Source organism: Lagopus leucura, unplaced genomic scaffold (genome assembly GCF_019238085.1).
Source record: "Lagopus leucura isolate 7727_CA_CO unplaced genomic scaffold, USGS_WTPT01 Super-Scaffold_73, whole genome shotgun sequence".
Lineage (NCBI taxonomy): Eukaryota > Metazoa > Chordata > Aves > Galliformes > Phasianidae > Lagopus > Lagopus leucura.
The window spans coordinates 43,671,022-43,698,790 of record NW_024962252.1 but is presented as its reverse complement, the minus strand read 5'-3'; the positions used below and the strand labels follow the sequence as shown (position 1 = coordinate 43,698,790).

The following is a 27,769-nucleotide window of genomic DNA, read 5'->3' as shown; positions in this document are numbered from 1 at the left end:
CCCTTAGGGTGCGATTAGAAAAAAAAGTTCACTTACAGAGAATTTTCAGTTGAAATTAGATATAAAAGAGTAAACATAGCTAGTACATATTCAGTTGGCCTTTGTTGATAGAAATCTGCAGATGTCTCTGTAGTTAGTAAAAGACATTTAGAGATAGCTATAAAAGCACCTAAAGTGCGATAAACAAAAACAGCGGGATTAAGAAGCACTGTTTATGTTGCTTATTTCCAGTAGGTTCAATCATTAGTCTATGTTACCCCTTCCCCCTCCCTGACCCCCCAAAAGATCTTATTTCTTTTTTTTTTTCTTCTTTTTTTTAATCATTATAAACGGTTTGTTTCTTGACCACTGTGGAGCCTCAAAAGTAAAGCACTTTCTGATAGCTGGCAGTTTTCTACTAGGTCACTCTGGAGCCACGGAGCAACAGAGCCTTATTCCCTGACATGAAAACAAAACAAAACAAAGAAAACTACTGACTTAGAAATCGTTCAGAATTAATGACAGCGTGTTGAGCCTAAAGGACGTTACTTCAGAAAGCTTGCACTGAGTTTCTCTGATGTGCAATGCAGTTAGGTTAAGGCAAGTATGAACTGTACAGCCTTCAGGGCAAACAACGTGCTGTCTATTGACTTCTGTTGCAAGGTCATCCGAGTATTCTTAGCCTTGTGTTGACTACAGAGACTGAATGCGGCCAGGAGTGCGGAGGGGGCTCCAAAAGCACTGTATTGGCTTGGTTCGTGTCTTAATCCAGATGGGCCCCACTGGCGGTCGAGGCTGCAGTCCAGAGGAGCCAGAGGGAAGCACCAGCGCCTCTGCTCTGGCCCTGTGGTGCTGGGAAGCAGGAAGGAGGTCTGGGGCATCTCCCTTAGTACCTGTTAGAAAGAGAGGCTGAATGTGTCTGTTGTATTTTGTCTCATTGTTCAATCAGCCTTTTTTGTTTGTTTGTTTTTTTAGCACAAAAACTGGATTTTTTTTTGCTCTTTGAAGAACCAGAGGGCAATCCCAAGACATTTTCTTTGACAGGTGCTCCAGCCCACCTTGAGCAGTCCCCGTTTTCACTTTGACCTAGGAGAAAGATAGGGAAACAAAGATACATATAATTCACCAGAAACATTCCTGATTACTGCCCTGCAGCTCTGGTGCCCTTTTGCAAGCCAGTGTAAACCACTAACCAGTAACAGCTCGGCTGTGCACAAGTAGGAGAGGACAGAAAGGAAAAGGTGTTTGCTCAGGTGATCACTTGGTTTCCTTTGGAGTACATTCAGAGAAGTCAGCACAGGGTTAGTAAACCATTCAAAATCATACTTCAAGCAGGAGTAATTAGTTATAGTCAGAAAGCCAGTGTCAACCTCAACCACTATGTTTAAACCCAAGCATTCACAATCTGAGGCAGAAGAGATACTGTTGGTTGCTACACAAGGCTTTGCTGATAGTACTGTTGGAAAGGTTCACCTTCTATTGCCCTAACACCAACATCTGACTCTGAGGCTGACAGTCAACATAATAAAATAGGATGCATTGATTTCAGAGCAGCCCTGGTGTGTGTGTGTGTGTGTATACACGCATATATGTAGGGTTTGTATGTGCATAATTATGTGTTTCTATGTATATATAGTACACATGTATGCGTATATATATGTATATACATATGTATATATACATAGTACAGACTTCTCAGTACAAGGAAAGCAAGTTTCACTTTAGGGCTAAGCTGCTTTTGAGCAATTTCTCCAGTGCATTAGGAATCAGCATCAGACATGCATGTTTTTTTTTTTTTCGCTTCACTTCTTCTTTTCATGAACAAGCAAGTTTATCATGAAGAAAGGAAAGAAAAATTTCTTTCCTGTTCCTCCTCCCTACTGTGGTCATGCAGTGCAGTCTTGTTCCACGATCATAACTGTATTTTTTTCATGTACAGCAGAATCAGTGCATACAGTGTTTAGTCACCATCCGCGGTCACCTCCCAAGAGCAGAATTCTCTCTTGACAATTGATTTCCATCATCTTATTGTGTTCTCGTCCCATTGTCTGGAGATGAGCACTGGCATCTCCAGCTCAGAATGCTGGGAAGCTGTTTTTTAGGACATCAGCTGTGGCCACACTGCATGGAGATACATGAGCAGTGGTTCTGTCCCGTTAAAATGCATATTCGTTTTGAAGGGACTGCATAGGCTTCTTGGCTTGCACAGCATAGAGCACACTGTTGGCACTTAAACAATGAAAAAGCCATTTATAACAGGTAGATAATAGTCACAATTAGAATCCTCCCCCAAAGCACCATTATTTTATTTAAAACAGTATAAATTGATTTTTTCTTTAAATAAAACAACACTGATTTAAATTAAAGGTGAAATTGCAAGAGTTGACATGGAAAGTTTCGATTGGAACTCAAAGCCTAAAATGTAGAGAAAAGAGACAAGGTGAGTCTGAATCTAATAGTAGGCAATTTATGGAATTAGTAGTCATAGATAGTCACCTCAATTCACTATCAATGCTTCCTTTTTGTAAATAAAGATTTTTTTTTGCATAACTGATGAAATTCTATATGAACGTAGTGTGCATGCGTGAACTGAGTTATAATGCTCTTTTTGGGAGAGCTCGACTGAAATCACAAAAGTATTAATTCTTTAATTAAATAACTACTGACAGAACAGAAATGTTAAAATGAAGAGTCTGAATAAATCATTATAACTATTTAATTGCAAATGTAGATTTGTGTAAGTTCAGTATAAACTCCAAATTAACAAAATGAAGTGCTAACTGCAGCACAACAGGAGAAAGTTCTGGTTGCAAAACAGTGTGTCTTAACAGTTAGCAAGTACTGAACACAGCATTCCTTCAGGATAATAATTAAACTGTGCATGTGTAAAACACTTCAGATGGATTTAAATCACTTGGATGTAAATCAGTCTGGCTTGAATTGAGACAAAAGTTTGTGTTGATGGAATTCTGTCATCATAATCTGCTAATTCAATTCATGTCTGCAAGCAGTATGAGGATAACAACTGACAGCTACCACACAATTATAAACACCTTTGTATTGTTTCTGCATATGAAATGATTTAGTAAATAATGAGGGATGTTTTTACACTTATTATTGAAATACATGTTAAAATTTGCATTTTGTCAGAACCTCATCATTATTACAAGCTGATATTCTTCTAGTGAGTCCTGCAAAGCTGAGGTCATTTTTTCTCTTTCATTTCTATTGCATGCCTGATATGCTGGCCAATATGTACTACTATACCACCGATTAAAAAAAAAAAAGAAGTGTTATTGTGCTTTTGACAGTAGCCAGAATATGTAAAATAAACCATCTATCTCTGATTTCTCTTCACTAGTTGCACTCACTGTGAGCCTGGATAGTAAAGCACATAAAGGAGACAACAAGTTGCCTTTACATTTTCTTGGTCTCTCGCAGGAATTGAGATAAAGTTTAGTATATTCTCTGTTGTCTATGGATTCAACAATCTTTTCTAGCAGCTGATAAAATCATGGAAATTGTTACATGGACATAGCTCTATGGATATATATATGGGAATAGTTGTATCCTGAATGGATATGATTATATTCTTATGACTTCATGAGAGTACAGCAGCAGCATACATAAAGCAGAGGTCTTTCCTATTCTGTCCTCTGCTTTTCTACATCAAATGATTCTGATCTTACTCATTCCCAAGGAATGCTGAGTACTGTAAGGTGCAGGTGACTTCACTTAGAGAGTAAGGTCTTCTACATTTTTTTCTTCTTGAATACTACAGAGATTAATGCTAATATTCTTTGGTGGTCAACATCCATAAGAATCCCTAAGGAACCCAATTGTTCCTTCCAACAAATAATGCTTTAAAACATTTTCTATAGCCTGCTGTTATCATATCAGCTTGTTTTGACTTCCAGTATATATTATTGCTGTAAATAGTGCTACAAGCAGATCAAACGACGGCTTGATTAATTTGACATTCAAATTTGTCATTCAACTGCCTAATGGCCTGCCTACATTTATGGAGCAACTGCAGTGCAAATACATATGCATGCGCTCCTAGCATGCCTCAGTTGTAAACAACAAAAAGGTATTCCTAAATGCTGTAAAAGCTTCTTAAGAACAGGCTGCAGCAATTCTAGAGGACCTTGTCAAATACTACATAGTCAGAGGGAAACATGAAGTGTCTTTGTTTGACTGCTGCTGGGACATGGCAATACTTTTGTGGGTTGATTGGACAAAATGTCAACTTACATACTGATTTCTGTCTCCCAGTTAAGACACCAAAATCACCTACGCTACACCAAGAATGCAGATTGAAATAAGGCAGAACACAGTTCACATGGATTCATCATACATCTCTATCTCAGCTAAAAGTGTAAAAATATCACCTTCTTTTTTTTCAGAGGATCTAGTTTGCTTTTCTGTCAGTATGAAGATGCTACTAAATGTAATCTGCTGTTCTGGAAGAAACACTGAGAGCATAAAGAGAATGGGATAATATCTCAGCTAGAGGGCTCCATATGTTGATGCAAGCTATGGTATACTGAGAAAGAAATAGGATTAGAATTGTTCTAAGCACCTATGAGCCACACATAATACTAGGAAGGAAATAACATTTTCTAAATGCACAGCACTGCGCCAAAAGTGCAGGTGAAAAATCTTCACTTGAGCACAGACAGATGGAAAGCTGAAGTTAAGATGGCATTGGAGATACGTACTATTGTAATTTGAGATTATTAAAAAGCTCCTAGCAAAGCTCCCATAGGGCCCAATCCTAAGCACTACTGCAGAATTGATTGCACTGCTGATAAAGGAATAAATGCCAGTTCCATGCATAAAGCTACTAAACCACCAGCAGACTTAGTCCATTAATCACAAGAAATGAAATTATACTAAAGGGTGTAGGGAGTGTGTGTTGGGATAGATACTGTTTTTCTGTATTTAGGTTTTTTTTTCCTCACAAGAAATGGTGAAAAGAGTAACAAAGGAAAAAACTAAATGCTACTCCCTCGTGAGCTGTTGCTTATTATACTTTTGTCACTTTGGCTGATGATGGTAAATAAAACAGAATTCAAAAGGCTGCAGCAGTAAGGTACAATTTATCTAGGCAGTCAGGGCTGCTTTGAATTGCAGTGAGCATCCAGAAATATTTGGAGATTATTATTTCTGGCTTGGTCTATGTCTGTGTGTAAGTTCCAGTGTGAATGTACTTCAGTTGAGTCTGTGTGCTGAGATTTATGTGTTTGGCTGCACTTCTAGGCGGGATGGAATTCTCACTCTCACTGGATAGATAAAATACCACTTTCTATTCAATCTATTTTTAAAAACAATATGTTGCTATTTTTTTTCTTTTATTATTATAATTTAATGTAGAGACTGGAAATGAGGCATAGACGTGCTTCAGTGAACAGATATCTGTATTAGTAGAGACTAATACTGAATGCGTCCACTTTTGACATCCAAGTTTTGTCAGCTGACTAGTTCCTACTAAATGAAATTTGTGCTGCCTTGGAGTGGAATCTGCATGAATGGAAATGAGGTAAAATCAGGTGAGAGCTCAGTGTTATTTAAACAACAGCGACACTTTGTATCCTGCATAAGAAATCATTATCAACCAGCAGAAGAATAATGCCGGTGCTTAAGTGTAGCTTGAATTCAGTTCAGCAAAAAGGCTTCTGCCTATTCTGAATTTTTAAGTGATGTCATCTTTCACTTCAATGATCCTTTAATATCAGCCTGCCACTGCAGAACATCTCTGAAGTTGAGTACTTACATATACATAGGCTGTAGCTGTAAATGAGATGTCTTCTGTGGGCCTTGATAGCCGTAAGAGTCAAATCCACCTATGAAATCAACTGAAAAAGAAGCAAATTACCTTCATTAGAAACATCTTTGCAAAAGTGATAGGCATTATCATTCAAGAGCCACCCGGCACAGATTATTTTTGACGGACCCCCTAATAATCTGTTAAAATGAGAACAGCTAATTGTGGTGACGCATAAAATGGGTGGGAAAAAAAAGGAAAAAGGAAAAGGTCCTTCTTTATCTTTTAAATGAAAATAAATTTTAAATCACAGAAAGACAATAAGCAATAAAAATCGTCTGTCTGTCAGGAAGAGACACATCTCACTCTTTTTCGTGTGGGCCACCTGACTGGAGTACAAAGCAACATGCTATTCAGACATTACAGATGCTGCAAACCATTTATTTGTTAGTGTGAATACATTACTTCTGACTGTGATTACTGTCTGCCTTGCTGACATACTATGGTTTAGTGATGTAGAGGAGAAAGCACATTGATCTGACTCTGAGACACAGAAGTTTCCCTGATTCCCTCCTTTGACATTTGGGTTGCAATGCGCAGAGGGCTGGAACAATTTATCTGAGCTTCAGAGATGAGACAGATCTAAGGGAAGCAGCATTTCTCTCGAGGCACTGGAGGTCTGTAGGAAGGTTGCAGGGTGGGTGTTTTTTATTAATTCACAACACTCACAGTTCCCAATGGTCTTCTCATGTTTATTTTAAACAACTTCCAGGGCAACTCAATCTCATCTGACTCTGAAACTCCTGTTTCTCTAATTTAACACTCTTTTTACACAGGTAAATGCACACCCTTTGCTTCTTTTGCACCAAGGGATCTGACTGTTGGCTTTTCAGGTTTATTTCTGGGCACCTCTTGTTCCTGACATATTGTCTCTCATACACAGATGTGAAATTGATTTTACTTTGAAAGAAAATGGAGAAAGAATTCAGATATAGAAGTGCATTCTTCATAAGTCTGTACAGTGTTAATGACAGACTGGCTTTGTGTACATTAAAAAATAATAACAACAGAAAAAGTAATAAAATATTTTGACAGAAGATGCCTTATTGTAGATATAAACACAGTAACATTACCACAAAAATCACAAAATGTAGATTTATAACTATTGGTTTGAGAACTTTCACAGTGGTTATGTCCTTAAACTTGCATTTATGAGATTTTTTTTTTTTAATTAAGATTTCCCTCAATATCTACCACACTAACAGTGCCTTTACATGCACTCCAAGTGTTACAACATCATGTTCTTGTAATCCTCTGTCCACCATCTAGCTTGCAAGCAAATAGCCACCAACACTCTATGTTGGACCACCACTGTTTGCCTCCATTGCAACCATGGGCATGTTGAGCTTGTCATCCACCTTCTTTCATGGCCAGAATGACCCCTGAAGAAGTCATTTATCCAATTCTGTGCCCTGTGGCAGGATTAAATATATCCCGTCTCAGAATGACATTTAACTAAATTAATCTTTGATACTAGTCATGAAGAAGATTCTGTAGTCTCTCTGTGTTGCCTTTCCATGTGCCTAACTTCCTAATGTCTAATTTAAATTTAATTTCCTGCAAATTAACTACTTTTCTACTTTTTGGTCTTCTCTTCCAAAGGATATGAAGAAAAATGAGCCATTTCTTTTTCCTTTTATGACTATTTTAAAGTTTTTTTTGTAGATACTATTTCCTTTTTTTTTTTCTATTTTTTTTCTTTTTCTTTTTCTTCCTTTTCCTTTCTTTTCTTTCTCTTTTTTCCCTTTTTTTTTTTTTTTTTTTTTCTTTTTTCCAAAGGCATCACACTCATGCTAAATAATCAGATCTTTATCTGATAAGTGTAGTCTATCCAGGTGGTCTTTTGTCTGAAGAGTTCAGATTGATTGTACCCCACAGGAGTTCTTTTATACTTGTCTGTATTGAATTTCATCTTTTTTAGTCCACTTCTCAAGCTCATTCTGAGTACTAATCCCAACCTTGCAAGTGCTCCAAACCCTTCCAGCTTGGTTTTATCTGAAATTTTTGTAAACATTTTCTTCTCTAACATCCTTGCAGTTAATAAAAACAATGAAGATCATTATCTTACTAGCCAAAGTCCTACTAGGATCCCATCTGAAATGTCATCCCAGCTGGTTGATAACTAAATTTCAAACAGAGTTTTAAGCAATTTTGCAGCAAACTGACTTTATCTGGGCAGTGGTTCACTGGCTTACTTGCAAACATCTCAAAGGGTCAAAATCTTGCTAAAATCAAGATAAATACCATTTGTTGCTTCCCACTTATTCACTGCTTGCAACAATCAGAAAAACTGTATTACAACATGAATGTTTGTTTGGAAGCACACTACATTAATAGGAAGTGAATGAAGAATTTACTATGAATGTTATTTAGTGAAATACTAAGTTGGAGGAAATGAAAAAAACCTCAAACATAATGAATGAAGCAAAAAGAATGGAAACTTTTGCTGTAACTTTTTTGTCTGCTTGTTTTTGTTTAGCTTTGTTTTGTTTGTTTTGTTTTTCTCACTCTTGACTTTTGACAAGATGTACGTTTGAATGAGTATCCCACTGGTGTCAATTCATGCAATTTATCTGATATGGAATTGTCCTGCTTTGCATTTTTTCATCTTCTCAAGACCCTTCATGCAACCAGTAAATCATTATTAGAAGGCTGTGGGTCTTGATGCTCTGTTTTACAATCATGGGGTAAAAGGTCTCAAGGGTGCCTTAGGGTTGTTTTCAGAAAGGAAGAATGAAACAATGTGTTAAAAAAAAAAAAAAAAAAAGATTTCTCTAAGTGAAAAAAGTTTGTGTGGGCACAAGAGAAAGATGCATGCTAAGTATCTCTATGTGCACTCATCTTTGTCCTGCTGCACAAAGTAAACACAAAGTGTTACTACACCAGATTGTTAGGTGACAAGACAAGATCATAAAGCTGTGTTAGGCTGATAGTAGAAGCTCCCACGTGTGTAACCAAATGACCACAGAATCACCAAAGTTAGAAAAGATATCCTAGATCACCTGTCCAAACACTCACCTACCACCAATATTTTCCCACTAAACCATGTCCCTTGGTAACACTCATGACTGCACCAACTCCCTAGGAAGCCCACTCCAGCACCTGACCACTCTTGATAACCAGGGCAGAAGATACTATTGAGACCTTGTTGAGATGTACAATGTACATGTACAATGCAACAACAAACGTGGCTAGGTATGTAAACATAAGTAATAGAAAGTGAATTTCAATGCAAAGAATTTCAGTAATTTCTTTGTAGCAAGTTTGATTCATGGCAGTAGCTTCTCAGCCTTGCAAAGCCTGCAGTGTCCAGACTGCGCTAAAAGCTCCCCGTGGACTCTGGGGTAGTTTCTTAAAACATGCAAAATGCTGCCCTTTCTGCAGGCATTTTGTTCTTGCTGTGCCTGAAAGGTCACTAAAAGTGTCGTTCGACTGATACATTCCTGGCAGCACTAACATGAGATGAATAAAACAAGGCTCATTAGCTGAATCACTACTGAGGCTTCTATCCTTAACCTTATCCATCAAATATGTTTTTTGACTATTCTATTTTACATTCATCTTACTTGTCACTGTTATCAGAAGTGTCTCTTTTGTCATGTTTTGCTCGAGTAAAAGCATGTGTGTATATAAACAAACACAGAATCCCATTCATTTGAACTATTGGATTCTGAGATGCTTATTTTCTTAGCTGGATTTAAATAGTATAATAATAGTCCTATTTATTTGTAAAAAATGTTACAAGAAATTTGGCCTGAGTTTTTTTTTCCTTTGCTGATGCTAAGGGCCTTGTGAAGCATGAGATGGTGGTTGTAACTGTAATACAAACAGAACATTAGCTTCAACATAGGGATATATTTTCTATTGCTTTCTAGAGATATTTTTCTCTATTTCTGCAGAAGATTTTTCTCATCTTGTATTCTGTCCCTTGCAGGCAGCTCAAATCACAGTCAGATTGTCCCTTCTTACCCAGATCTGGGTGCTGGAGCACAGTGTTCTCTGTGGTCACCCAGCTGCACTTCATATGACCACTGGTTTGTGGTTTTTTTTGAAAACCTTTGTGTCACAGAGAAATGGGTTTGTGCTCACTTTCCTCACACAGAACCACTGAATCACAAAATTGCAGGGGTTGGAAGGCATCTCAAGAACTCATCAAGTCCAACACCCCTGCTAAAGCAGGTACCCTACAATAGGTTACACAGGTAGGCATCCAGATGGGTCTGGGATATCTCTGTAGAAGGAGACTCCACAACCTCTCTGGGGCAACCTACTCCAGTGCTCTGTCATCTTTACCAAAAAGCTCTTCCACATGTTTGTATGGAACTTCCTATATTCAAGTTTTAAGCCATTGCTCCTAGTCCTATACCAGATTGCTAGTTCCTGGATCATCCTATCTACTCCTCTTAAAAATGGGTGTGACTTTTTTCTACCAGCAGGGACTTCACCTGACCACCACGACTTTTCAAATATGATTGAGAGTGGTTCGGCTTCTATACAGAACCAAATCTCACCTTTTCTCTGTGATATTTATCGCATAATTAAACACCACTTCTAGTTCAGAATGGCTAATACCAACACTCTCAGCCTCTATTCCCTGTGAGCGATGGCACAGCTCTGCCTGTCATTTGGGGTTACAAGTTAGATGTCAGCTTTGGTTTGGTTTGCATATGATTTAATTTCTGACGATTATTTTTGCATATTGAAGAGGAAGACTTTTTTTGTCTGTTGACACAGCTATAACATTTACCCAGGGCTCTTGGTGTCAAACATCATTACTGTTCCTTTTCTGTACTCCCCAAATGTTGAGTTAAGGAACCAAAAGGGCAGAGCTTTGGCTATGATACTCCTCTCTGCATCCTGCTACTGATCACATCTTCTATATCACATCAAGTAGAAGCTAAATCCTTCTACACTTAAAGCCTTCTGTAGGGACTCCACGTCAGTCTTTCCTTCTTCAATTTTTAATGCTAAGTTCTGCCCCCATGCTGCCAGCTTGACCTGTGTACTTGTAAAATTTCCAAATATTTTCTCTCCTTCTGAGAAGTTCTTCATAAACAGTTGTCTCAGAAGTGTCAGTGCACTGATATTCTTGTCTACTACAGAGACTAATGTTTGTTCTTTGTGCTTTTTGCCTGTACTCAGCAGCTGCCTGTTGTCTGATAAATAGATTGCAAGCTCCAAAAAGCAGAGCTGGCTTTGTACAGCGATTGGCATCATGCTCATCCTTAAATATATTAATGAATCTGAAGCCCTAACATAATATTAAAAATTTACTACTGTACAGAATAAAGATGGCATCATTTAAAAAAGTCCTATGACCAAAGAAGCATATGTACTTGTACACACGGGTGTTTTTTGCATTTGTGCAACATGACTGCACATGATTCCTGCATGGTACAGCACAGAGAGAGAACATGCGGTGTACATGTGCTACATCTGCATTGTGAAGGCATTGATTCTGGAGGGCAAAGATTCAGGCCCCGTAGCCTCAGGGAAGCAGTGATCAAATTCACTGCACAGCAAGGCACCACTCTGTGCTCCTGGCTAGGATGAAACACATCACTGAGACAATGCTGGTGTACAAATGTCTGAGGAAAGAGTGAGTTATGCACAACTGCTGAGAGTTAAAAGCTAGCCAAATTCAGAAAAAAAACAAAAAAACAAACAAACAAAAAACAACAGAGAGGAATAACATAAAACTTGTCTTTAATAACCTTGGAAATGAGAAATAGAAAAAAGTATATAAAAGAACATATGGAGAAACCCTTGTTCCTGCAGCTTTGCCAGTACCCTGCCACCCGCCACACTGGTAATGATGCTTCCATAGGCATTAGGGCTGTAGCCTTTCTGTGCTGTGAACATAGTCTGGTGCAGGTTACACAGTGCAGCAAGCAGGAGGAGATTTGCTTGAAAACAGTCTCAATAAAGTTTGTTTACAATCATCATCAAATGTTATTGGTCTTTGCATTGAGCATATCACAAAATTTAGACTCACGAAGCATGATAAAGCAGGGAAGGAGGGCATTTGCCAGGAAATGCAGCTGAACACTTCCTGCCAGCACAAGGATGGTCTGCAATGGCATAAGGACTTGGAGGCAGGGCCTGGCTCTTGCTGTGCAATGAGCTGCCTGCAAGTGCTCCTAGCTCTCTTATTTATTAGGTGAAACTGAAACACTGGGTTTTAAAATCAGAACTTCACAGCATTTCTGAGCCCCATGATATCCACAGTGGTATGGGAAAGCCCCACACAAATTTCTGCAGTTTCTCAGCTCGTATTCTGCCCGGCTGCCATTATTTCCTTCCTGTTTATTTTTACGATTGTCAAATTATTCTCTGATATTTGCCCCACACGTTTTTGTTGTTTTGTTTGTTGTTTTTTTTTTTCCCCTTTAGATTCTTCTCTTCTTATGATGTTACTTGTTGGATAAGGTATACCTGTCATCTTTATCCATACCTGCTGGATGACAAAGGCTCAGGTTTTTTTTTTTTTTTTTCTGTGACAAGCAGTGGGGCTTGTCCAAGCCTCATAAAGCACCTGTCAAAGATGTCTGCTCAGCTGCAAGAATAGTAGTAATCTGTAGAATATGTTCTTTTTCTAAGCTGGACAGACCTGGTTATTGCCAGATAACAGCCATTTACTTCCAAATGTTCTTACTGAGCAAAAAAATCTAGCCCTGAAACGGCTGTTGTCTGATAATGCATTCTAGGAATTAAAGAAAATGCAGACTAGGGCTGAATTATCATAGAGCAAATGAAATCAATGAATCACTAGAATAAAATTGTTCTAAGCCAATTCATTGCTAGGGGCAAGTGATAAAAAGAGGAAAAAAGAAAAAAGAGGTGAAAAAAAAAAAAGAAAAAGGAGAGGAAAAAGAAAATGCCTGGGGCAGTGGCCTCCAAGTGTGACCACCGCATTAATAAATTAGAATAAGACTCATTAGTAGGTGTAACAAAGTGGAGAATTAAAGCCCAAATCTATGAAAGTTAACAACCTAGTAATAATGAAGACTTATCTAGCTATTTAAAAGGGAAAGTAATAAGGAAAACTTTAGCAGAAGGCGTGCTGGTAAGACGAATTTAGCACAAAGTTATGTCCCAAGCTTGTGGGAAACTGTAGGGAGCTCACACTGATTTTCAGTAGGAGAACACCAAGGTCATGGGCAGGTGGCCTCTCCAGGGCTGCTGGATGTGAATGCAAACCTGTCCCAACCACAGTGGCACACCAACACCTCCTTTCACCCGAGATGTTGCCACCCCTCAATCGGGGCTGAGCCTGGCTGGCCAAGGCTGACTGTGCTACACCTGCTCGTTTTGGCTGATCCCAACAAGTAGCAATAAATGATTCAAATGTAAATGAAGTCTTTCACCACTGATAAAACAGAGCACAACAGTCTGCCTGAAACCATTTTCCATGCAATTGTCTTTTTTTTTTTTCTTTTTTTTTTTTTTTTTTAACCTTACCTGATTTCAAACATGTTTTATTTTTCAATCTCAAAATATTTTTTCACATTTCCTATTCAGCCATGGAAACAATCCGGGAATGCGTTAAAAATCAAGTGTGGCTTTTGCTGTCAAAGCTGTCACTAGTCACTACCTCATTTCTGCCATCTGTTTTACACAGCCATGAGGACAATGTTATATGTGAGCTGGATTTCTTTGCCTTCTTCCCCAAAAATAATTAATGATAAGACAAGTAATATTTACAAAGCATTTTGGTAAAAAATACTTTCTTCTTTGTAAAAAAGATGCTAACTGTTCATTCCCTCATTCAGCATTCATGTGTTGATCTTTTCCAACAATTCTGCAACATGTCTTTCTTGAAAAGATAAAACTTAGATGGTGAATAGTTAAAAAAAAAGATGCAATATATCCCTCTGGCTGTTACAGCACATTGATTTTATTAAGCAGTATTCCATTGTGATGAGCTGCTGGAATGGAAATATTACTTCCTTCAAGCCCCACATTATGTTATTTAGACATTTTTAAAACTTGAAGTTGACAAGCCCCACAAGAGGCAGTGATGGATGCAAGGGGAGTGGCAGGGAAGACAGCAAGGGAGAACAAAAATTAGCATAGATGAAGCCAGCAATGGCACCATTTCCCCCTGTGTGTTTTTATTTATATACTTGCCTCATACTACAGTCCTGTCTCCTAGGGATTCCTTGAACATCAACTTCATTAGTTATGAAGGCAGCAATCCATAACCAATTTTCTTTTCATGTCAAGCTTGTTCATGTATAAACCCAGCCCTTTTGTTAGAAACATTTGCAATTAATCCCACAAACAAAGGAAATGCAAATTGTACAGTCTACCCTAAGCAACCCCTCTGACTCAAGGTCCTGACCACCATCTATTATACACTAAAATGAATTGAAATTCCCACTTTGAATCTAACCTAATTTTCTACTGATAATAGGCAAGGATTCCCAGAAGTACTCTATGCATCTTGATAGTAACATCCTAATTTCCTTTCCTGGTAAATGTTTTAAATAAGATTTTAACACCAAAGGAAATTAACCTTTAAATTAATTGTAATTATAAAATGCCATCACTGATTTTGTCTTCAGACTAATTACTTGCTATTATTTAAACAAACTGCACCTCCTCTGAGCTTTAAGTTTCTTTCTCTCTCTTCAGTGCAATACAAAATGATCCACGATCAGGCTGTGTAGTGTTTCCCAAGCCCTGTGGCACCTGGAATGCTCAGGTCAACTTGCATCTCAAACACAGCCAGTCTCAGTTGTCACAGTATCCCACAGTAGCCTTTTTCCCAGTATTTTAGTCTCATACTCTGCAGCTCTGACATCTTCAGCCTGGGCTTTCTAACCAGCAAGCAAGACTTGTGGGATGCAGAATGCCTCTGGTTTGCACCATTAAGAATGAGATGCTCAACAAGAGCCTTCTGCTCTTGCAGAAGTTCCATCCAAAGTAAGACATGACTGGAAAGAATGACATGAGAAACAGTTTCTGATATTTGAAAAAGGGTGATTCTGTACAGGCAACTCAGAAATTTCCTGGGTGGTCCTGGTGGCAGAGCAGCTCTCCAAGCAAACTCTCTTTAGGATAACTACCATGAGGCGGTACCATGGGATTTCAAAGGCTTCACTCCTTCTGCTTCCATCAGCATCATGGCAGCTTATTATCTCTTATTTATCTCTTATTTCTCTCCCTTTGGTTTACTTTTGTTCATGTAGCAGTCACTACCCTAAACAAAACAAGTAAACAAAAAAGCTTCTAATTTAGCCACAGGCTATAAATTAGAGAGCACAGCTGAGAAAAGCAAACTTTAGCTTCAGCTTTTGTAGTTTGTTCATTGTATTCTCATTCATAAATGACCTGTTCAACAGCTGGAGAACAATTGTTTTTAATGTTGGCTTGTAATTGTTACTACATTATTTTGTTCCTATGCTTCCTTTTAAACTGCCTGGGCTTTTCTTAGCATTGACCAACCAGATCAGACCAACAGTTCATTCTGTTGTGAATAAAGTGTTTAACATAGACAGGGCAAGATGCTCCTTGGTGTTACTGACTACAGTAGAATTCCTGATTATTGGTTTAAACTGGAGGCCTGGTTACACATGGCTGTAGGTATGTGAGATGAATCTCCTCCATGGCATCCTGTGACATCTGTGAGGGGGCCAGAAATGCAAGAGTATTTCTCCTTACCGTACTGCCATTCTTTATGCCAGGTTCTGCTTCTCTTACTTTGATGATTTAAAGGGTTTGAAAATGAAGAACCCCCTCCCACTTACCAAAAATTAACCATAAATTTTGTAGTATTCCTTCACAATTTGAAGGAGGCACTTGAAGATTTTGAAAACCTGTGGTAGCATGGAAAAAGTGAAGACAGAATGATTGCTTGGTGCAAGACAGAGGGCACATTACACATATTAATGGTAGGTGCAAAGGTAAAAAAACATGTCTGAAGTGCTGGAACTCCTTCACCCAGGAGGCTGTGTCTGATGAATACGTTCTTGGTAGAAACAGAAGGGTACATGTTTAGGAAGAAAGGCCCATTGTCTGCAGCCAAGTGACCACAATGAAACCACTTCTGGCAAGTTCCTGAATTGCAAATTACTGCCAGAATTTTCAGGGAGCCACAGACCTGCTCTGTTCTTAGGTGTCTGTATGGGATGTATATGTCCAAGTAAGCATCAGGTGTTCTTCACTGCTTGATATAGGATATTGAGCTGGATAGAGCTGATACCTCCCTTCTAATTTTTTTGTTCATGTGTAACAGGTAGGTAACACTATCTTGCATATTGCAGCTGTGGGAGTAAAGAGACCTAAAAAGCTGCTCAGGAAAATGACCTCCAGAGTCGCATTTAGGCTCAAACCTGTACAAAGAAAGGTGGTTTCAGTTATCTACAGCCATCCCTCAACATTAGATTCTGATCCATCTCTTCATCCTTTCTAGCCTTCTCCTATCCTGGTAGTCTCAGAATTTACAGCCTTATTGACCAGAAGATGGGAAGAGAAGGAAGTAAGGAAAATTAATGCTGAACATTTGCTACTAGTTTCTCTTTGTTTTAGAGATTTTTAAGTAGGGATGGAAGGTGGGGTATTACTTCTCTGTCATGTCTCACTAAGCAGACCTTGAAAAGAATTTGTCACAGAAGTAAAGTGATATCGAAGCATATTCTGTATTTCAAAAGTGCCTTTCATCCCAGAAGCTCAAAGTTATGAGGCAACACGCTTGCAGATTTCTCCCTGCCATTATTTGCCATTTTAGACAAGGGAAACAGGAGTATTGTGAGGTTAAACAACCTAACCATAGGTGGAAGGCAGGCTGTAACAGAGCTAACAATAAAAGTCTTTTCTCCCTATTTTGATATGTTTATCAAAGTTTCTCATCTCTTACAAACAATACATTTAATACTGTCTTCTAAAAGAAAATCTTTTCACCATCTTTGCACTACATAGTCAAGCATAGGATCCCAGAATGGGTTGTTGTTTGGCATTGAGTTTATTGGAACATAACAGCTATGCTGCATTGCATACCAGGCGATATCCACTATCCAGGGTATTGTATTCTTGAATGTTTTCTGTAATTCAAATAGAATCTTGAATTCAAGCTTTTTCAGAGGGGAATAAAATAATTTCAAAAGGTTATCTAAAGCTTTATTTCTGTGTCAGACAGCCACAAATGCTGTGCTCAATGGGATATAGAGAAAAATCTATTTGAACCCAGTTGCAATTTCTTTTTCTTCACTCTTTACCTAGTAACAGTGCTGAGAGAAAAGAAGACAGTGAATATACAAGTTGAGTTCTTGCTAGTGTGAGATGATAGTGCAAAGGTTGTACCTCATTGCACTCTGGGAATAATCAGGTCAGATTTCTTCTGTTTGCCTTGGAATTGTGATATGGTGGATAAATGCTGCTTTTTCCCCTTGTTTGGAAAACAGGTCCAAGCTGGAGCTGGATTAAGATTTCACTGTAGAACACAGACTGAGTTTGCAATTATCTCCAGTCATTTGGGCTGAGATTCATTCCTGACCAGAGCAGTCTCTCTAATAGCAAGGCAGTCCACTTTCTCTCACCAGAATCTGCAAGGAGAGTGTAGAATTCCCTCTTCAGTAACCTAGGCTTCTTTTTTTTTTCTATTGTTTGCAGACAAAAATCCCCAGGAGGATGAAGCTTCATTGCTTGGAATCTAGAGCTTTCTACTAAATATCTGTGTATTTAATAACGTTTTCAGAAATACACTGAATTTACTTTACTAAGGCAGTAACATCTTATAGCAGGGTGCCAAATTGCTAGTGAGGAAATGCACATTAAATGAACATTTCAGTGTTATTAAAAATAATGTGCAGCCTTTGAAAAATGCAGGACTAATATGATTTTGGAAAGCAAATGAGGTGCTCCGGTAAGTTTACAGCTGTGGAATGCCTCCAAGTAATGATTGTTGCTGACATATTCATGCTTTATTTTTAATTGCTACAGCTAATAACGCTAATGAAGAAAGAATGACAATAGCTTAGTCATTCCAGTGGCAATACTGAAAAGGAGAGTGCTGAGTTGACAGCAGTCCTGCTGGGCACCCATCCTCCCTTGTCTTTCCCAGACCAGATCTGAGCTGCCCAAGCTTCAAGGGTCATCCTCACTACATAACCATAGGGAACAAGATGCAGACGGGGCCACCAGGAGTGGTGAAGCACTGACAAGAGAAGTAACTGGGGAAAAGCCACATTTGTCTCATTCTTGGAGATGGCTGCTGTGTTTTGGCTCTGGTGTTCACACTGTTAGGGTACTGCTTGAGATTACAGTGAGCAGGAAAGCAGCTTTCTCTGTAATTTTTGATGTAGATTTAATCCAAAGCATGTTGTTTTCATGAAAAGTCGTTCAGACTTGTACTTTGATTTAGAGGGTTTCCTGCTGGATTTATTTGGTGTGAGTTATCAAAACCCCAAGGCTTGCTGACTCAGCCTTACTTATGACCCTGATTTGATCACTCCATTGTTCCATTCTTAATCCTTCAGTGAGGTTAGAATAGGTTAATCTAGTGAAATACTTGCTTAATTCTACCCTTGCTCATTTTTTCTTTTACAAGAATATAGTTATTATTTCAGCTTCCAATTGCTCTGAGAGCAAAGCTAATTCAGCTGAAACGTAACTTGATTGTGTTTCTACAGTTGAGACTCTACGCCAACAGGAGATGAGGCACCTTCTCTTTTCCAGAGAAATGCTGATAAGCTGATCTGTTTAAAGTTTGGAACACTCTTCTGGCTGGCTATTAGAGAATGCTTGACTTTTTCTGTAGTCTCATGCAATGCTGTCTACTCCTGCTGGCTCAGTGTTCTTGCCTCTTACACTTCTTTTCTGGGCTGCTGTTAGCTCCCATGACCCATTAGCAAAGGAAATGAAACCGAAGATATGGATATTCACTAAATCCATCACAGGTATCAAAAGGCTTTTTCTACCGACTCTGTCTCATCAGATGGTATTTGGGACTCCTTTGGAGTGTGTTGATACGGTTGTCCTTATGGTCATCTGTGTTTGGCAGGAGCACACCCCTTTCATACAGTTATGGTTGGTACTGAAAACCAGAAATCTAGATTTCTCCTGTGATGCCTATGAATACAGAGGTGGTTAAAAAATGTCTGTTTTCCCCTCTTGTTCTTCCTAGACCTCTTCGGAAGCTGGGAAAGAAGTGTGGAGGAGCTGTTTTGTGGCAACTGGTCCTCCACAGCGGACATATCTTTAATGTGCCAAAGGTGCACAAGTTGCCAAACTGCATGCAAGCACAAGCCTGTTCTCACCTCTTACCAGGCATGGATGCTAAGCAGTGATTATGGGCAGCACAATAATTCGTACTGTGCTAGATATCCAGTAAGCCTGTGGAAGGGAGCTCACTGTGGGCAGGAGGGTTGTTTTCTGTGCTACAGAGCTTTCTTCTTAGCAGCATGCCAGATTTGGCAGCTTGAAGTATTGTGAAATTAAAGCTGTCTTAATTTCTACTGGGAGCACTCCCTGCCCAGTTCTAGTTTTAGAATCTTTTACTCAATTTAGATTTGTTTTCTTGTGCTTTCTCTCTCCTTTGGCAACATGTCATTCTATTGCACTCCTCTGGGAGTAACAAATCCCTTATGGATGCTATGCTATTTAGTGTTTATATTTGATAAGAAGACACCTAAACATACCTTCTTCAGTACTTTCACAGATGGAATCGTCTCATGCAGATCAGGCAAGTGTGAAGGAGAAATTTATGGTATCTCAAGGGGCCAAATCTGGTCTGAGAGTTATTACTGCATAGGGATAACTTAGCCACTGTGAAGTTTCCTTTCACCATTTTTTCCAACCAGGATCCCAAAGCAGTGAGACCACACGGCAGGTGGAGTGGGGCTTTATCCCAGTGTGCCAGTGGGCTCTGACAGGCTGTCAGGATGGCTCACTGGAAGGAAGGAGTGACCTGGTGGAGGTGTGCTAACAAAGTAATAAAGGCCTCAAAGTAGGCAAGACAACCACAAGAAAACGTTCAAAGAAGCATGACAATCTGTGGTTTCTGAACAACAGGGAGCTCCCTCAGCTGTGAGCAGGAAACAATAGCATATTGGCCACGGTGCTTTGCTGCCAGGAACACGTCTTACAGCCCACAGGAGAGATCTTCCAAATGTGCTTCGACTTTTGTGCCTGTTCAGCAAGCCAAGACACTAGTCCCTTCCTTGCTTTTTACTTACATTGTTTCTTAAAGCGTTGCAGAAGACTGACAAAGATTTAAGTCCTCAGAAAAGAAGGGAAGATGGTAGTAAAAAGGGATTTCACCTAGGGGCAAGGATTCACCATCCTCCAGCACTTAGCTGGAAAGCAGGAAAAAGCACACTTACTTTGAGTCCATCTCTAAGAAATGAAACACATTCAAAGTGCACCCCTGCTCCACACACTTGTCTCAAATTCCTTTTACTCTTATGCCTTCTCACCTCCACAGATACACAGACAACTGAGAGGAGCATCATCTGAGAGACCTCCGAATGAGGTTTAGTTTCAGCACTAAATCTTCCCTTGATGGCTCACAGTGGCACTGTATTGCCAATAGATTACAGGGTTTCAGCTGCTTTCAATACACAGCAGAGCACACAAAGGAACCCCTGCCAGCCCTAGCAGTGCTCTCAGTCAAATAAAAGCCCTTTAGCTTCCTGTTGCAAAACTCTCTCTAGGATTCATGTATATTTTATCAAAGTTACATGCAGCTCTGATACTTGCTTCTAAAGTGCTTTAGCATGAATCCCAAGATGTACTGAAACACTGCAGTGGCCCTTTTAAAAAAATCAAGGTTAGGGTAGAGAAAAAATAAAATGGCTTGGCTTCATTGCATGTGTTAAAAGCAAATTCTGATCAACAGGCCTATATTGATATAAATAAACAGAAGAAACACAAACATACATCTACATTAAATCATTTTGCTCCTTGTAATTGTACCCTGGGAGAAGCACAAACAAAGAGAAACTCCACAGTTTCACCTCTCATAAACGAAGGTCCTGCAATGATCTAAAGCTATTTCTTGCCAGAAGTGCTTCTACAATACAGCACTGAGGTCAACACAAAAGAGCTATACCCTCAGTGGAAGCCAATTACTGTGAAGACAGTTAACAGCCTGGAATAAGAATTAAAAAAAAAAGAAAAAAAGGACAAAAAGGTTGTGTTTGTCAACTGGGATTTTTTGGTGTGTGTGTCTTAAGCTGTGAGAAAAGAAAAATTTACAGTGATCTATTCAGAAGAAACGAATGTGCATTATTTTAAGCTGCATTTCATTACTCCTTTGTCTTCCAGGCATTTGGAAATTTTAGATCAAGATAGATGGGCAGAAAGCAAGTTCTGGCTACAGAATAATAGGGAATTAGGTAGAAGTCAGCAAGAGCCAACATAGCAGAGGGGTGATTTAAAAAACAGAATTCATTTTGTATGTAATAAAGCTTTAGTACTTACAGCTGTCCTCTTCTTCAGTAATACATTTCACAACATAACAGGCATAGATGAAGCCTGCCAGCTGAAACAAAATATAATAGCATTAAATGTAAAGCAAATACCATAGAAAAAGATGAGTTTGTTTTAGAAAAGCAGTAACAGAAACAACAGAAGTAACAAAATTCACTAGACTATGTTTCATGAGGTAATAATAATTCTTTATAATAATTACTTAAATCTAAGAATGAGTTAATTGACTTATTTTATGTGATTCTTTTTGAAATTGTCATGAGTTGGCATTTAAAAAAAATGCAACATATCCTTCAATAAAACTTCCAAAAATTGATCAATTTTTTTTCCATTGCAGAAATATCTTATTTTAATTATTGAAAACCAGAAAACTAAGTGGATGGCTGGATGGATGGAGTTGAACAGCTGCAAATGTAAATACTTATACCAAAGTCAGAGTTATTTGTCAACAAAACCTAACCCTCTTGCAGAACTCTGCTTTTTTAGCAGAACATTGCCACCTAAACTTAGTGCACTTATAAACCAACGTTGTAATGATGTTTTATCACTTGAAATTAGGGCTGTAGATCTGACTCTGGAACGTGTTCCCATATCTCCAATCACTCCAAGCCTAAAGACATATCTGCCAATTTGGGTAGGTCTGGATGTGTTTGCATAAGCATCTCATGTTGCTGCTGGCAAATTCAGATCTTGTTCCCTTCATTCCTCTCCTCAGAACATGCCCAGAGGTGAATTCTAAACAGAAATAACAGAATTTCAATAAATAAATTGAAAAGCTGGAGAGGTGCTCGAATACCATGGCAGATTGCTTATCTGAAACCATCACATGAAGAAAACATAAAAATAGGTAAAAAATAGCAAATATCACAGATGCCATGGGACAAGTATGATCTGAGTCCTCTGCTAGTCCTTCCAGCAAGTTCTGTTCAATGGCCAAGACGTTATACCTACACCAGATGCAACATAACAGCATGTGTGCTGCATGTTGCATTCTTTACATGGTTTCTTTATATGTAGGTCCGGAAAGCTTTCCCTACTTATTTACAGCAAACTGTTTTTCATCCTTCAGCTCATCACTGAAGTCTGCATGGTAGGAATTCAAAAGAATTCAGGTTGTTTCACCTCTTTGCAGTGAGAAGTGAGCTGTGCTGTTGATATGTGTTATTCTCAATAGTTCAGTTGTATAGCTGCAGACTCAACAGTAGGATTTTCAATCAGCTCTTTATGAGGATCATAATAATACCTAAAGGCTCCATCCAGGACTTGGCTCTCAGTGTGTATGGTGCAAAAATCATTGTCTGCGGCTGAGAGAAATCACAATCTTAATTTCAGACAAGCAAATCGCTGGGTCAGACAGTCAAGAGAGTATGAGGTCTGAGACAAGACCATGTGTTGTTATGGATGCTGATTAGAGTAAATGGATTTTTTTTAATGCATCTAAGGCACTTCTAAAGTCACTGGAATATTCTGGGTTCTTAAAGCCATTAATATTATGTAGACATGAAATACAAACAAATCCATTCTGTTTTTTACTGGTTTCATAGTGGAGGCTGTGACAATACTTAATTTACTCCAGCTCTTACATAGATCTTCCTAGTATTTCCTTCAGTCTTCATTGTAGAAAGCTCTCCACACGTATGAATGCTAGTTTCTAGTATCTGTATGTGTGAGATAACAGCTAAAGAAAAACAGATAGCAAAAAAAAAGCAGTCCCAAAATTTTTCTGAAGAGATTGAGACTTGATTTGGAGACCACATTGCAGGAGTACAGATGTTGTCTACTAACTGCTTAGGCTCCTGTTGGGAGCCCTAAAGTGGCATTATAACAGAACTAAATCATTAATTTTGTCATTTATTATAAATCTACCTTATAGTGCTGCTGGGAAGATTTTGCACCTGGGAAGAATGAAATATTCACTGCTGGGCACTAAGAATGCGGTATACCAAGAACAGTGGCATTCTGCTAATATCAGCATTTCATCTCTGCTTTATTGGACTGTTCTTTCCTTTGGTTTCTTGGTTTCATGACAGGGCTAATTTACTCCACTGATTTATGCACCACTGACTACAGTGACATTACACGAGGTTTAATCCAGCAAAGAATTAGGTCCAGAAAGGTTATTCATAAATGATTCTATTTTTGGGTACAATCCTTGGCTTAATAGTTTCTCTGTTCACTTTTTACAGACAATCACATCCAAAAAACTGAACAGTTGCATCTCTGCTAGGCAACTACAATGGTGGTTTTTCTTTCAATACTTTACTATCATCTAAAACACTACAAGCTCACATTATTAACTAAACTTCTCTCACAAAGCACAGCAAACAAACTGTATCACAAACTGTTTAAAACTGATCTTTTAATCGTATTCAGTTGCATCTCTTAAATGTCTAGGGAACTCTTTTGATATATAAGTAAATCCTACAGCATTTCATCAGATGAGCTTGCTGATTAAAAGACTTCCTTTAAGCTAGAAATTGTTCTGTTCTAAATACAAATGGAAGTTTGCTTCCCTTGAGATAATCAAAGTTTTAAAATAAAGCTCCCTTTCTCCCACATCTATCCAAACCTTTCCTTGGTACAAATAAAAAAAATAAATTAATTTGAACATTGCATTTTTTGGTTCATGTGTGTTTTTGTGTTTATTCTCTCTTTCTTTTTTCATTTCTTTTTTCTTTTCTGCCCTCCCTCCCCCACTTTTTTTTTTTTTTTAGACCAATGTATTTATCAGTTCTGATTCAGTGGTAGACATTCAATATTAATCACCTAATTACATTAGCAACAGACCGCCTTTACTGGAAGTGAGAATTCAGATCTGAAAGTGGAGGACTTCACTATGAGTGTGCTTGATGGCCCAAGCCCATGGTGACTACAGAGATCTCTGGGATGGGCAGAAGACTGCTTCCTCCCCAGTGGACTCAGGCTTCTGATGAGAAGAGTGGAACTTACTGGGGAACACAACAGAGCTCTTGTGTGGAAAAGTCAGCTAAAATTGTTAATGCATTCTCACAGGGACAAAGAGCTCTCACTAAATTTGTCACTTTTGTTATAGTGCCAGTTGCCTTTCTTTCACTTTACCTAATAAAAACACACCCTATCCACTTATGTTCAGCACTATATTTGTAAAGTAAATTGCAAACATATCAGTGAGTACACTTCTCCCCCTGGAGAAGATGAGAAAAAAAGAAAAAAAAGAGGTTAGTCACAATGCTTAATGCATTCTTGGAAAGTCCTCAAACATAGCTGTGCTGAACTCAGTGTAAGAATTATACTTCCTGATTCAGTATCTCAGGAGGATTTTTGTCTTTTATGAGAAGGACAGGAATGAGTCCTTAGAGATATAGAAGAGAATGAGCCTGACTGTCTCAGAAAATCATTTTAAAACTAGGAAGACTACCTTAGAAAGTCTAGCTTCTTTGCATCTTTTTCATTAAAAAAAAAAAAATCCCAAAAGATAAATATATTTATATATTAACCAGGCTTTTTTTCTATAAACCATGTAGCAATAAAAATTAATAGATGTAATGAACAGAAGAACAGATCTGCATCCCAGACTCATCCAGATTAGGTGTCTACATGTGTCTCATTTACATTTTAATACTGCAGCATGGGCCTCCAGAGGAGAAGGAACTATTAACACTCCTGCTCATTTATACCTAACAGTGATCAGAGAATTAATGTTTTTATGAATCTCATTTCCTGAAACTTGAAAAAAAAATTGCTCTTTACTATTCTCCCTGATATATTCATAAATAAACATTGCTTTTTCTGGAAGGTATACACTACCCATCCCAGCACAAACTCCCTGGGTGTTGCTTTGATGGAACCCAATGACCATCTCTGTAGATGGAGGCAATAATACAATGATCTCAAAATTAAAAAATATATATATATATTTAAATCTCTATAAACACCTTGAGAAAACCATCATTCCTTCTGCCAAAGAAAAAATCAAGAAAAGAAACAGCTGAAAACTGTCAGCAATGTAACAGCTTCACTAAAGAGATAGCAGTGAGATTAATTACTGAATTGTTAGTGCATCTTATTCCATTATTATGGCTAGATGAGACAAGTGAAAAAATAGATCAAGCATTCCCTACCTGAGCTAGTAGAGTCCTGTTACTCTTAGCAAAACCTGAGTTTTCTGTGAGTATACTTCCAGACTTGCCCAAAAAGTCAAGTGCTGTGATCAAACTTAACCAGAATCAGCATTGATCAAAATCCTGTCTTATTTTCTCTCAGCTCTTTCACAGAGATGAATTTTTTCTTACACAGCAAATAGCATCAGATTTGGGAAAAAGCTATTATATATCATCATATGATCATCACTCTTGGTCAATGCTCCCTCCTTTACCTCTTTTAAAGCGATATCTAGATACATGATTATTAGGAGTTGTCTTTATTAAACTGCATGCCTGAAACAAAAGAATGACAGCAAGAAAGAAACAACAATTAAAAGTAGGTAAGATCTGTCTCAGATGAGGTGATTAGAAGGCTCAAGATGAAGTCAATGACTTAAGAGTTACAGAAACAGCCCATGGAATTTACTTCACTGAATGCAAGTTTAAACTTAAGAAACAGCAAATCATTACGTTTTCCTATGCAAAGTTATTACAGTATTTGCTGAGTCAGTTAATGCTGAGGCACTTGTATTTATTTTTCATTACTAAGTTTTTTTTTTTCTGGATAATATAAACACTTTGTTTCAAGATCTTAGGGAAAAAAAAAAAAAAAGGCTATTTCAAGCAGTAACAACACAGAATTACATAAAGTTTAATTTTGGTTCTGGAAACTTTATATTGCCAAGCTGTGTGATACCTACGTGCAATTTAATCATATTTCTTAAGCTTACAGAAGGTTGTACACATAGAGCCTTTTTAGAAAGCTGTATTATGTATACGTATGTGAGCTGCTCTGAAAGGAATGCCTCCTATTTTATTATGTTGGCCCATGACATCAGAGGCAGATGGTGGTATGGCAGTAGAGGCTGAGTTTCCCAACCAATATTTTGTTAAATTTTGCTTCCATGTGACAGATGTCAGCAGAGGGGCAGCCTGACAAAACGATGTCTGACATGAACTTAGATATGTACATAAATATATATACATATATACACACACACACACGATATGGTGTAACTGAAGAACTGAAGAATTACTACATAAAAAACTTTCAGCATATTGATTCTCAGAAAAAAACATACTCATTATCTGACAGGAAGGGTGACGCAGAGAGCTTTCTCGTTACCTGTTGAACTAAGTCACAGCCATGGGTTGTGATGTTGAACCCTGAAAAACTCTTTCAAGCATAATTTCATCACCTGCTGTATTGGTGAGCAAACATCATTACCAGAGTTTAATATAAAACTCAAGCTATGTTATATCGGAATTGCTGGGTGGAGGTGCAGTTTGTTTACGCTTGTGTTTACGATTTCCAGAACTCAGCTGTTCCTCCAAGTTTATCATCCATCATAAGAGGGCCATTGGAGAACTGTTGGTACCAGACCAGATTCCTGAGAGGAAATGTAGACTATATTGACTTGTTGTCATTATTCCACAGAATTAATGGTCTGTGTTTTACCTGGAAATAATCATTCCTTGGTAAAGACAAGCACCTTTCTTATGTGCAGTAAAATTACTCCAAATTACCAGAGCCACCATAATAGTAGGTGGATAAGCAGGAAATTAAAAAAAAAAAAGCCTATAATTTCTCAACCTTTGTAATGGTCAAATTATTTTTTTCCTTTCTTAGTCTGAAAGCTGTCCAAGAGGTTTTTGATATTTTTTCCCAGCAGGTACAATAAAATATGAATCATACATACAGATACACATTGGAAAACAGAAGTATGATAAAAAATGCATTTGTTTCAACCAATGTATCATAATCTTTGTTATATCAGCTGTCTAAAAGGTACTTAGCATAGTCTTTCTTTATTTCTTTTCTCAGTGGAGCAGTCAATTTTCTGGAGATTTCCTTTTGAATAAGCATTTGAAGATCATTGTGAAGACCTACTAGAATGCTTTTGTTTGAAATGCTGCTGGGCGCTTGAGAGCTGTTCTGTCTTGTTCAGGGCAACTGTTCCCTAAGTGTATTCTCTGGCATGTTTTTTCACCTGATGAATGGAAGAGACCACAGGGGCACTGAAAATCACAGTGCTGTGGCTTGTCAGATAAGAACTGTGCAAGCCTATAACAACAGTGGAAGACAGGACATACTTACCTGTTTTAAAGCTGTACTACAGATACTCAGCTTGACCCAAATTTTCTGAAACTTTAGCAAGACTTTACAGTAAATCTGACCTAAAACTTCCTGCAGATCTCCCCTATTCGTTGGTATTTCAGTCTGATTATGCTTTTGATAACCACTCAATATTTGGCATTTTTTCACAATTTCATAGCACAGCTAAAGAGAAGGATGTGCTTCTTCCTGTTTCAGACATCAAACACAACCCAAAACATAGGGGCATCCAGCTTGTTTGAAATAGAAGCAGGGATCCTTTATTGCTGACCTCTGTTAAACAACTGCAGGGCA

The 27,769-nt window shown here is 38.2% G+C and overlaps 1 protein-coding gene across 2 annotated transcripts in view; it reads right to left on the bottom strand.

Moving 5' to 3' along the window:
* Positions 1-261: 261 nt before the first annotated feature.
* Positions 262-27,769, bottom strand: part of NKAIN2 (sodium/potassium transporting ATPase interacting 2) — a 502,256-nt gene continuing 474,748 nt past the window's right edge. For both annotated transcript variants that reach the window (XM_042886386.1, XM_042886396.1), the window contains exons 5-7: positions 21,230-21,290; positions 5,756-5,837; positions 262-1,065 (exon numbers count right to left, since the gene is read on the bottom strand). In XM_042886386.1, coding sequence (XP_042742320.1) covers positions 1,056-1,065; positions 5,756-5,837; positions 21,230-21,290 — 153 coding nt within the window. In that variant the 3' untranslated portion in view covers positions 262-1,055. The remainder of the gene's footprint in view (positions 1,066-5,755; positions 5,838-21,229; positions 21,291-27,769) is intronic.